The sequence below is a fragment of the Aspergillus ibericus genome, assembly GCF_003184845.1.
Source record: "Aspergillus ibericus CBS 121593 unplaced genomic scaffold BO80scaffold_11, whole genome shotgun sequence".
Lineage (NCBI taxonomy): Eukaryota > Fungi > Ascomycota > Eurotiomycetes > Eurotiales > Aspergillaceae > Aspergillus > Aspergillus ibericus.
In genome coordinates, this window is record NW_020292109.1 from 631,317 (window position 1) to 644,005 (window position 12,689).

The 12,689-nt window shown below is 49.4% G+C and overlaps 1 protein-coding gene across 1 annotated transcript; it reads right to left on the reverse strand.

Moving 5' to 3' along the window:
- Window positions 1-3,298: 3,298 nt before the first annotated feature.
- Window positions 3,299-4,503, reverse strand: BO80DRAFT_24491 (uncharacterized protein). Its single transcript, XM_025714584.1, has one exon. It carries the CDS (start codon window positions 4,320-4,322, stop codon window positions 3,588-3,590), a length of 735 nt encoding a protein of 244 aa, XP_025577376.1. The 5' UTR covers window positions 4,323-4,503; the 3' UTR covers window positions 3,299-3,587.
- Between the last annotated feature and the right edge of the window lie 8,186 nt (window positions 4,504-12,689).

Genomic DNA, 12,689 nt, shown 5'->3' on the forward strand with positions numbered 1-12,689 from the left:
GTGGGGTAGATATTGTAGGGAAGTAGAGTTGGCAGGTTTCTTTGTAGGATGCTTGGTAGCCTGATGTGTGTCATCTGTTATCTTGGCTGAATGACTCAGAGTGTTTATGGCATGTCGTGTAGATGGGTTTATACTTGGGGTGCGTCCAGGGTGTCGATGTTCATGTCTGGCAGGGTACTGTTTCTCGTCTCTGGGGTTTGAATACCAGAGGCTGGATTACGCTTGAGGAGGAAGTGGAAGCGGACGTATCGGCGAAAGGAGAAGGAGTGAGAGGTGGGTTGGGGGTGGAAGGAAGATATCATTCCGTTTAGGGGTTGGCTCGCCGTGTGTACGTATACGTAGACGGAGACGTAGGTTAGAGACTGGTGTGTCGGGATGCAGCCAAAGCATTTGATTCGTTGCAGAAGGTCGGTCCACGTCTTGAAGGGTGGGATTGTAGAGCCTTTGTGCTAAGGGGTTATATTGTTGGCATAGCTGTCGCCCTGATGTAAACTGAGTGAGTATACAACTGAAAGACACAGCACAGGAAGTCTTATGCTGTGCGCAATCTAGTGCAAGAATGTCGATATTCTTTGCGGATGCCTCTGCACGAGATGTTGTAGTAGCCAGCCAATGAAGGTCTGTATCAACTTCCACTCGTCGCGGTTAGGAAGATATGGTACATGTTGATCTCCCGCCTTGGGAGTATGAGGAATCTGTCAGGCCATAGGCGAAGATGACCCCCTGCGAGATGGTTAGCATTGCTCAAGGGATTGCGGGGGGAGGGGGGAAACCTACGTAGCATGTTCGACCTTCAGCATGCAGTGTGTAATGTGCCCAAGGAGAGGCGGGTTGTTTCAGTCCGTCACGTTGGGGGGAAGATCAATGTCGTTGAAGAAATTCTCCTTCTGTCCACACCAGCGAACGAATATTCCTTCCTCGGATCAGGCCGGAAATAGGTGCTTTTGAAGCCTGTCACGGTCAAGCATTCCGAACATACTGTCGATGTCTTTGACCATTCGTTGTAGCTTTCAACTCCCGGAACTGTGCTTCTTCTGTTTGTTGCACAGACAGACAAACGAATCAAAAATGAATTAAAAAGGGAGATTGAGAAGGGGTACAAAAAAGAACAAGAGACAATTAAAAGAAACGACGTTTTTCAGCGAAAAGGATTCGATATTAGATAGTGTTAATTCCTGGCCAGTCACGTGAAATAAGCTGACCTCTGACATGGGCTCGGCATGATGTCGATGAAGATGACATAGTTTGAGGAGGATCTCAATAGCCTGGCCCAAGTAATTAGTACTCCCTCTCGAACGGTATAAATGAAGGAAAGTCTTACCTGTGGCCGTGGTTCTAAAGTCGACCCCTATTATAATTCCTTGGGCATATTCCATCACCCCAGGAATGTAGAACGCAATTAGATGGAAGCCGTTGATACCTCACAAACACTGTCCAGAAAAATGTTCCCGGAGCATCCAGTCTGGTCAGGTGAAACTGCTCGGTATTGTGTCAAAACGACAGACAGCGTGGCGATAAGGACTCCCTCTTGTTGATTGCGTGCAGGACCAGAACACATTGGAGATGCCTCTTTATGGCTGCCTTTCGAAGTCCCCCGGGCTGATGGTTTGAGGAATGCTGGCCTGAAAACTATCGTCCACCAAAAGCTCTAATTAGGTGTTGGCTTCATTCGGCTCTCGATTCTGTATCCCCAACCGAACTGTGCAGGATCGGAATCCGACGTTATCGTTTCCCTTCATCATGCAGTGAAGACAAGCCTGATGTTCCTTCCCATTCCGTAGAGTCGCATAGCGGAGAGGGCTTCAAAGCTGGGTGCCGAAGTCGGCGACTAGAGTTGCCACGCCAGCAGTGCCTTGCTTCTTCTCACCATAACAGAAGGATGTGGAAGCTACTCGGAGTAAGTGACTTCAGTTTTATGGCAGGTGCTGAAATCCACAGCTTGTGGATCGAGTGGTTTTGGACCAGAAATAGCTTGGTCCAGACATAGGGTCGTCCACGTTCTCATGTAGAACCCAGCGACCGAAAGTGTGAGTCCTAATCGGAATAGTTGATATGGACGCGTTGCGGGTTAATTTGACCCCGCACCAAGGACGTATTCCTTTTCATTCCAGTGTGAGAATCCTTCCAATAAGTGCCGGCTTTGATGAGCTGCCAATGATTGTTGGCCAGGGTATAACCACACAAGCTCGGAGACAGGCTCAGGCTTTCCTTGGAGCGACCTAGGATTTGGTGGATGGCTCGTCATTGGGGTGCCGGAAGTTGAGCGATTGAAGACATGCAAGGCTAGTTGGCGTTTGTAATGTCCGCCCAATATCGAAAAGGATCAACTGAGTCGCGTGGAATGACATATATAGCCACGCGATATCTGATATACAAAAGCCCCATTAATCCTTCTTGGCGGCGTGATATGGGGCAAGCTGTGGAAGGGTGACAGGTATCATATGCGAGCTATCTCAATAGATACTCCCTGCGTGCTGTGAACCCATATCTGTATTAGTGACTGGATCAGCATATCCAGTCTGTCTCCCTGGTCCTGTGAGGTGATCCAGGAACCGTCACGAAATTTGGGATTGCCGCTAATTACTACCGCCGGGACAATGGCCCAGACAGGGCAGGAGGTTCGATGTTGGTTTTCCCGGAAACGCGAGAAAATGTACCCAGGAACCCTTTTCCCCCGTTTGCGTAGATGATCTCTGCGACCACCGGATGGATGAGTAGAAGTAGATCAAGTTTCAAACCGAATTGGTCGGCTTCGATAGCTCGCCTCTGCGTGGCTGGTTATCGATCCTATGCAGCTAACCACATAGCACCTATAGGCGTTATAGTGGCAGGTGCGTGTAACCTCTTGACGTGATATAGAAGGAATCGTACAGGTTGTCTCCTTGCCGTAGACAGTAGAGATCACCACCTCGGTATGCGTCTCAGTTTCCCGTCGTCCATGTGTCATCGGTTCATGAGAAGAGGACAGGAAGGTAGGTGGGGGTCGATGTCGAACCACCAGTACTGTCATCCTGAAAGCATGACAATATCGGCTTGCCAATCTTGCCCTAGATACTTCGTGGTAGTGGAGCAATGGTGTAGCTTTGTGAAGCCTGGGAACAGAATATGATACCCCAAACCATAGGGTTTCCCTGGCCCAAACCCCTTCATCGCATAGGCTGAACCCGGAAGTTCATAGTCGTCTGGGATGCAGGGCATGTGACAACTTCACACATGGGATAGTCGAATAAAGAATGCCCGCATTGCGTTGGTCAGGCAGCCTGGATTGCTGACCACCACTTCACGTCGACGATGTGCCGGAGATTAGTCCTAGATCCTCCGTGATATGACGGATTGTGATGAATATCTCGTGATAAACAACAGCCGTTTCGAAATTGGTATAACTGTAGCGGATAATAATCGGATTCAGAAAGGGAAAGAGCATAATTTCCTCCCACTTCATGACGGTTGTATCCAAGCAAAGGCGTAAGGCAATGAAAAGTACTGCTCGAGTTGGCATAGTCCAAGTCTGCCTGGAGGGCTGCTTCTCCACCTCCGTTTTTCGCCTTAATTCACTCCGCTCACTAGTTGTGGAACACTATGCCGTGTCACAGACGTTCCAGATCTGTAAAAGTCCCGTCAAGTCCAGCCATAGGATGTCTGTGATAAAATTTCCCTTTCATCGAAACGATCAGCGGCTCCGATAGGGATACCATTTCCAGGAAGCAGAATACGGTGATTGATAATATAACCCCATGTGAGATGAAAGTATAGCTGTCCGTTCGGGCAAACAGTTCGGTGCTGTTCGAGAATCCGACCTTGTGCAGAAGAAATGTCATTGACATCTCCACAATCACCAACAGATCTATATTATGCCGGAATAAAGCGCCAATGTGAAGAAATCGGCAGGGGACAAGCATCAGTTGTGTGGTGCAATCCAGCGTAATGATGTGCCGCCACTCCACCGGACATAACCACCCCTGCGCCTCCAAGACCACTGATAATTCGAAGTGCCACCGGAGTTGGAAATGCGATATGTGCCATGTTGCGAAAGTCAGTGGGAGGATCAGGTTTCCCGAGAGCAGCTGGCCGCAGCTGCAGACCACTTGCAGAATCTTCGGCTCGGGACAGCAATAGTAGAACCCACTGGAACATCGAAGTCTTAATACAAGACGGAGAATTTGAAGACTGTTTTCAAAAAAAAACTTGCTAACCGCCGGATAAAGCTCTAGGTGAATGTTGACCAGAGGATGAGAGTATCTCATCGTGGATGTGTGGCCAACAATTTTGCCAGGTTCGAATTGTCCGTGATAGGCGTAGAAGCAAGGTGTAATATGGACCATTAGGGATGGCGTCGCAAGAAGGCGCAGGTAATATGTATAGAGGAGGGCGTCGGCGTACTCTATCAGAACCGGCTTGTTGATCAAAATCAGGAGGGTCGATAGCCAATGATCGCATCCGTAGTGTGGAGCACAATCCAGGCCAATTCATCAGATGGCGATCAGGATCGGTCTGGAACAGGAAATGTATTTTGCTGGTCCATATCCGAAGCCCAAAAACTGCACCATGGGGTTGCATAATCTTCTCCGTCGCAACCTCTTCATGGAACTTGCTCCCAGATATGTAGAATCTCGGGAAAACAACCCATGAAATGTGACTTCATTGCATTTGGCAGTATCTTTCATTCTGGGTCTCTCTGGGCTGGATTACAAAGGCTGCACACCTTCCTCGCAGCTGCCTAGGGCATGGAGGGTATCGCTGTATACCCTCGCTACTGTCTGTTGCTGCAAAGATTGACTTAAGACAGAGCCAATCATGTGTTGTAGAATTGATCTGAGCGTGCATCTCACTTTCTGTCCTCCAGATCGCGGTCTGAACACGCGCTGTGGTGGTGCTGTTCGAGCCGAGCCAAGGGAACCGACAAGTGAATAAATGATCGCGATTGAGCGAGAAAGGTGTAATAACGAGGAGCTTCCAGAAGGGCATGGTGGATAAAAGCTCCTTGGTTTCAAGGATCCATTTATTATCCAGGAGCGAGCTATATATGGGATGGGAGGGCGTCGATCCATGTCTTGCTCGCGCCGCAGACGGCATCATAGAAGGCGCAAGTCACAGACGGTCATCCCAATGGCCAAGTTGAGATGTGGTAGTGAAAATAACGTGCTTTCAGCGTGCAATCAATTTCGGTAAGTGAGGAAGTGCCCGATGACACCGCAGATGGGCATTGACGATGTCAATTGCCACACGCCCCGAATATTTTATGAAAATCTCTCAAAGTTTTGGTACTGCGGTATGCTGAGTCTGTTAAGACCAGAGGGACCATCCACTCGTCTCGCCACCGTCGGAAATAAGGAAGGTCTGTCCTAAGTTACATTGTGAACAGGAGAGGTTGATGATCCTTTGTTCCGAAGGTATAAAGGACACTAGATTGGTTTTGCTTAATGCGATCAATTGCAAGCTGTCACCGTAGTTTTTGAGAGGAAGTATGCCGGCAACCAGCCACCGTTAGAGCCATTGTATTGCTGGCCAGTTGGGCGGATCATTAGGAGGGTGACAACATGTGCTGGCCGGATGTGACAGTTTCTTCTGGGATCTCAGGAGTCGTGTCGTAGACATGTCAAGTACACCAGGTCCACCGAGGAAGATGGTTCTATGGGATGGTGCAACGGGGTGTAAATCGCTGCAGGGACGGCGCTGGGCTCTGAACTAGAGCCATATATATGTTGATAGATTGGCATAGTCGCGCCCGCGATTCAGTAGAAAGTTACCGTTTCCCCGGCTCCTTTGCACTCTCCCCGGAGATATGGTGTCACATCATTTCGTTGGGTACAAGGAGAGGTCGAGAAGAAGTTCTCTCACGACAGAGTCGAACATTTCGCCTGGTGGACTTGGTTTTCGGCATGAAATACTTGGATGATTTGACAGGCTGATAAAATAGCTTGACCAGTGTGTGGCGTTGTTCATAAAGTAGGCGAGCGCGGCTCCCTGGTCGGTTGGTAGGCGCTGGTGAGATATAACGGTACAGGCCTGGAAAGCAGGTTAGAATCGATGTACGATCGTATCTGGGATCTGCTCACACTGATGCCCCAATCCTGCTTTTTTGATTGTTTGGTCAGAGCATGCGGGTTTCCACATCTGTAGTGCTGCCCATTTCTCCTAGTGGTCGTCCAATGCCAGGCAGGAGCTGTAGATGAGAGTTAGCACATTGAGTTCGTGTTCAGTCAAGTGAAAGAATAAGAAGATGGGGCACCTACTGAGCTCTGGATCGATTCAAAGTCCAACAAGAGGGTGTAAGAATCCCAGTCTCCCACAAGGAGGAACAATCAGCGGCCAGGATGGGCCGATAGCATGGGGCGCTTTCAGAGGCGATAGCAGTATCGCAGAATGGGGCCTGCTAATGGATTGCAGAGACATGAATTGGTACTGTTCTCCATGCGAGATGGTTTCATCAGCGATGTCACTGAAAGGGATCTGTATGAGCCATGGTTTCTAAGAGGATTATGTACGATTTACTTACCATAGCACCTCTCCTCGCCATTATAAGTGAGGATTTCTGCGATCAGTGCCGCGATCACACTCCAGTCGCCAGGATGGTAAGTTCTGTCATTGGGCCTCAGGAACTAGGCTGCAAGATTCATCCGTGCAGACTCCTGACACAAAGCCACGGGGCATGATGAGCTTTCCTAGAAAATAGATGGCATTCTCATGCCCCAGCGATTATGGTGATCAGCCATCGAACTTCGCAAATCCCTCGCTGAAGGACTGCCGGACAGCCAGAGCACCGGACTTGTCAATAGAGGCTCTGGCCGGTTTCCTCATCGGTAGCCTTCTCATCGCTGTAGCTGCTAGAGAACACTTGGTTCACGCTGCAAGTACACTGCTTGGCCCCATCGTAGGCAACAGTTAACACAGAACGGTGAAGGGAGTAGTCTGGGCATTACCTAGTAATGCTACAACAAGTACTAGTCAGAGCTTTGAGCTGTCTCTTCTCAAGACGCCTTCATAATCCAGGACGGGGCGTGGAGGAGGCACTATTGCTGAAGCGATGCTGGTAATGTGGAAAGCAATTGGACAAGAATTATTATGTTAGTAGTACATGACTAGTAGGGTAATAGATGTTGACTATGGGTAGATTGGCCAACATGAACATAGGTCATGTTCTAAAGCCAGATGTGCTGAGATGACAAAGACCATAGACGCGCGGCCAATGATACGATTCGTAGGGCAAGTTGTTGGTGTTGTTTGTGGACATCGATCGGATGATAACTTTAAAGAGTGGCCAGTGCTCTCCTTGATAAAGACGAGGGAGTGAGCAGGAGAAGAGAGCACAGGGAGAGACTGGCTTGTTCGATCCGGTGCAATCCAGGCCTGGTGGTGAGACTCGTAAGTCCGATTGTGCGCAGGCAGTCACAATGCAAGAAGGAACATGGATGAGTATTGGGATTAATAAAGGAGATGAATCAGAGCTAATATCAGGTGTCATCCACGCTTTTAATTTAGTAGCGACACGCATTGAGGGCTTCCGGTTTGTTCTCAGCTTTTGGAATTCCGTGAAACATGGCGCCTGATCGGATATCAGAGGTTAGTATTGTTCTTCACTCAAAGGAAAGTGGAGGAAGTGATAAGAGACTACCTGTCAAAAGAGGCACTCGAGGAAATACGCACCACGGTAGGCCATGTTAGTTGAAAGTCACCCTCCCAAGTCATGGGAAGAGTCGTCTCATTGGTGTTGTCACCCATAGCGAAATTCAAATCAAAATCGGTATTGTCAAATGCGATTGCTTTTATCACGGGGAGCTTATCCCAGATGATGAGCTTCGTGAAGCAGGCCAATCAGATGGGATGCTGAGTGTTTTATGTACTTCGTTATCTCGTCAGGGTCTAATGGCAGGTTAAAGGGTGGGTGAACCGTTTATCCCCTTGGCGGTAATGATCGGTATGTCGGCGAAGGCCACATGCATAGCAATATTGCCTTGGAGAGAAAGACCATACTGGATGACAATTTTGGCGTAGCCTTTGTCAAAGCTCGGTAACGGTGGGATTTTCCACGTGCGCAGCTAGCCCACCCTCAGGGATTGTGTTTGACCGACTCGTACTAGTTCACCATGCATGGACCACGGTCCTGACTTTCTTGATGGCTTGTAAATGCCCCTCCCACTCCGATGGTATCACGTTTTGTTGCAGCGCTGCTGTCACGGTGCATCCAAACGAGGTATAGGGCTCGTTCATGCTGAGATTACATCTTTCTTCGTCGGACTGGTGGGATAGACGATCAGGGATGCTATCACCCGAGCCATAAGGGGATAAATTCCAGCGCGGGTTTTCAGCTCTTCTGAATGGTTGCGGTGATCCAAATCTTCCAGCATCCAATTATGGGACCTTTGTTTCCACCGGTATTGGCTTCCTTACTCCTACCAGAAGGGCCTTGTTAATCCAAGCTGAGGGAGATGCGAGGAGAAGCTATGCGAGGCTTCCATAAAGGTATAGGCATAAAAAACGTGACATATCCGTTTCCTGGGTAAAAGCAGATGATGCGCGGCTCACTGAGCACACATAGGAACCTCCGAGGAGTTTGATGCTGTGCTAGGGATTATATGTAATTGCCTCAGGCAAAAAGTTTTCAACTGCACTCGGCAGTGTCATCGTATCGACTATCGATGGATTCATGAAACTCCGCTTGATCTGTGATTTGTGTGAATAGAGTAGCAGGCTCCTGCGCGATGCTAGATCGGAGTGTCATCACATCAGACGCTATGCAACCCGTATGAAGGGGGCTGAAGCATCACGGGCTACTCTCAATCCGGCTTTGTATTGCTGGCCAGTTCGCTGAAGTATTCATCCCCGTCTGTGTTCTCCACACTAGGCGATGGTGTCTGGATGTATATATGTTGCCGAGGCATCGTGACGGTCCCAGGGGGAAAGAACGACGATGGATCGGGGCTTCAGTATGCATTCTTCAGTAGGTTCCGAAGGGTTGTCTGGTCGGTCAAGTGCCCCGACGAGCGCATGGGAAACATTGTGGGTGCTCAAGAAACGTAGACTGGGAATCCAATATTCCGCATGAGGTTCCTGACTTAATCAACCCGTGGGATGATGCACATTCATCTTCGACTTTTGTCTCCAACCAGGGCGATCGGTCTTCAGCAAACGAGTCCTGATAGCGAAGCGTACTGGACGTGTCTCGGATACCGGAAGGAGAAAATAGATCGGGATGATATTTGAGTACAGCCAGAATTGGCAGAGGATCTGAAACTGAGGTTTTCTTCCAGTTTTGTGATACTTATTCATCAGGTAGGTTAGTCGTGACGTTGGGGGCAACCGTCCTGATAATATAATTAGTTGCCCCGCCAGGGAATAGCCGAGGAGAGAGCTGATTGGAGGTGGTTAGATAGGGACTCTTTTCATAGGAGGTAAACTGACCATCCACGTGGACTGCAGGTATAACCCAGCGGAGCTGAACAGGACAAGCTGCCCAGGGACCATATATCTGATCGCGGACGATGAGGGTGGTGTCGAATGATACTTTTGTGGGAGGCTACGTGTTCCTCGTTAATTCTGGAGTTGAAGCTGTAGCTAGTGAACCAAAATAAGTTCCTTATGTGTCGGGGCTGTATGGGTCCATTGGGAATAGATTTTAGACCGATTGATGAGGCAAGCCATGTAGGGTCACATTAAGATCCCCGTATACCTAATTGATGACACTATCACGGCCTGCAGATCCAGTAAGGCTCAGCCAATTGCTCTGTTGGTGGGGGACGGATTCCAGTGGGAGGAACCATACCTGTGGAGTGTTGCACGCTAACCCGCCTTTTCCACAGCCATACTTTCCAAAAATCCATGTTCATGTATAGCGTTCGTCCCCTGTAATCCAGCACATGACAGGGGCGAACGCAGCAAAGCCCAGACACTGTATTGCAATCTCGTGGCAGGTCAAGACCTGACCGCTGCGTTTGGCTCACGGCGAGATCGCTCAGGTCGCGAGAAACGAATCTCTCTGGGATACCACTTTCGGTTGATATGGTGTATTCTATATCCGGATCAGGGTAAGCGGCATACTGAATGATGGAACTGAGCAGGTGCACTTACGCTGCGCACATAATGCCGTAAGCTTCCCTGATCGCGTCCCTGCATCCCAAATGGCATAGCCATACAAAGGAATACCCCTGCTCGGGCTCATTTCTGGTATTCCTTGACCGTAAGTGGTGTGATATCACCACGACTCCATCAGGCCGTAGAAACGACTATCAATGGATGAATTAAGGCCATGCCGCACTTTCTGCCAGTCAAATAACTATCGACTTGAGCTGAACCAGAACTGTGGAAGAAATGGTACCTCTGGAGACGCCGAGCTGCACGATTCCAGGACCAGGTTTGGTCAGTGCAAGAAAGAGAGCCACATCCTGGTAGCCCAGGCTATTAGCAGCAACGCTCAAGACCCCCGATGGCTGCTAGCGTAAGGTCTCTCAAGCGCTGGATTATTGACGTGTAAAGTACCGGAACCACTATGTTTGGTTTGAGACGAAAGCGCACCGAGTGCATAGTCCCATGGCTGTACCGTGCGGGAAAGCAACAATATGAGGGTATTGCGGTAGGTCAAGTGCTGGATCAGCACCGCCCTTGAGGAAGATGAAGCTGATGACGGCGAAAGGCAAATTCATGCGCATGCGCTATTTGGGCAACTGACAACGTAGCCCAGTTGGACATCCGGTGACAACAGGTAGCAAGGGTCGCATAGCATACTGTTTGCATGATGCCTCGAGTATATCACGCGACATTAGTCGCATAGAGCTCGTACAACAAGCTCTATAGTATTGCGAGCTTGGGACCGGATCTGCCCCGTTGTAGAATTGGCAGCGCTCTGTGTTCCGGCCGCGAGCACGTCGCTGGAGTTCACTCCCGCAGCGGAACCACTCCGTGGTATGGCAGCGGGAAAGGAACGCAAAGTGGTAGCGACGTCGCGCAGGCGGACAGTGATAGTCGCCCAGTCTGAAGTTATTAGTCGCGCGCTGGTGTAGCTGTGATGAGATCAGGGTTGAAGTTCCAAGGCCTAGTCTTGGGAACGTGTATAACTGAGTGATGGTTGTCTGGTTCCTTCCAGCGTGGGTCGTTGGAAGAGGAGCGTTTCGGTTGCCCCAAATAGTTGTTCTCAAATAAGAGTGGCCTTTCGGAGTGGCGGATACGGTCTTTTGCACGTTTGATGCTTCCTTCGGGTCTATCGCATTCATGAAGCATATGCCCAACCTCAGATTTCTTGTAAGACAGTGAGTTGAAAGGGAAATTGATTGAGGTCGAGTTTATCGACTTTGGAACATTCCGGCTGCTGTCTGTCTGCATGGCTTGAACAAGGGTGAATAGGTAACAGACTGACGGCTCACACTCATCTGAGATTCTTAGGGGGTTACCAGCGATTATAATCAATGGGTTTAACTCGTAGAATTCAGGCTGTCTCCGTGGTCCAAACCATCCCGCAGTGTTCTGTATCGTGAGGACTATCAGGTCTGAAGTCGGAGGTTCATGAGACTGGAGAAACCTTCTCAATATCCGCTAGCTCCGTTGACTGGTTGGGCTTCTCCATCCCTATCTAGCATAATTCAGATATAGGTTAGTGTTCTCGAAATTAGCCGCACAAACCTGGTATTTACTATATCTCCCATATCTGAAAGTCTGCATCGTATCGAAGGCTTTGTTCTTGTAGGAGCTGAATAGCGGCCTACAAGTTTCATGCAACAACCACATGCCGTGCCGTTTGCCTCCCGTGAGAGCTCTTCGGGCGTTAGCTCAGTATCAGTCCATACGAGCTGTATCACACCACGAGCATGATACATTGGTGACACTAGCAGAAAAGTTAGAATTGCCTGATGAAAACGGCCTGGGTGTTAACGCACATTGGATGTCTGTGGTTCCTTTCCCAGGGTCGAACGCTCTCCAACCAGGACACGTCATTGCTGAGGTTGGTCTTTACTCATCACTCTATGCCTTTGCACAGGCGATGCCCACACATTCTCGTATCGACTGTGTACTGACCGAATTTGAAGTGGTCCGGAATTCAACGCTATGGACATTCAAACACTAGCACAGTAGCACAGAGGCTATTTCGCGTCAGCAGCCATGCAATATTGATGCTCGAGGCAAAAAGCATACAGCTAGTCGGCCACCTTGCTGGCATCCATTGAATATGTTGAGCATCAGAAGCGACCAACTGATGGAGAAACTATCAAAAATGAAGCTAGCGCCTGCGTAAACACGAATCGCAGTCGTCTGTCCGATGTGGGCAACCCCTTCGATTCCTATACTGCCAGACTGAGTAGCAATTCAGCATCATCAGGATTCACAAGGCCTTGATTACGGGACATACCTTGTTCCTTGTAGGGCATAGCTGCTGCACATCCCATTGTGTGGCCCCTGTTTCATCGTTGGTCATGGTATCCTCTGCAGGCAGCTGGCAGCACCAGGCACGCGGATACAATTACGTGGAGTGTGCGTGACCCCTCCCAGGACATAGCGTAAGCGGTCGACCAGATCAACAATAGCAGTGACTGAAGCGAACTCCAAATGGAAACAAATTCGAAACTCGCCCAGCGTCATGCCGGTTTTTCGCACGCGGGCGGGCCATAGTTTCCCAAACTAAAGTTCTATGCTTGGCTTGCCCCCCAGCCAAAGCTAGCGCCCATTCCTTCAAGTACTCTTTTGAAGCCCTAAACTTCTCGAGC

Excerpts from the sequence above, each read along its gene's own strand:
- BO80DRAFT_24491 (XM_025714584.1), bottom strand. The coding sequence starts at position 4,322 with ATGGTCCATATTACACCTTGCTTCTACGCCTATCACGGACAATTCGAA.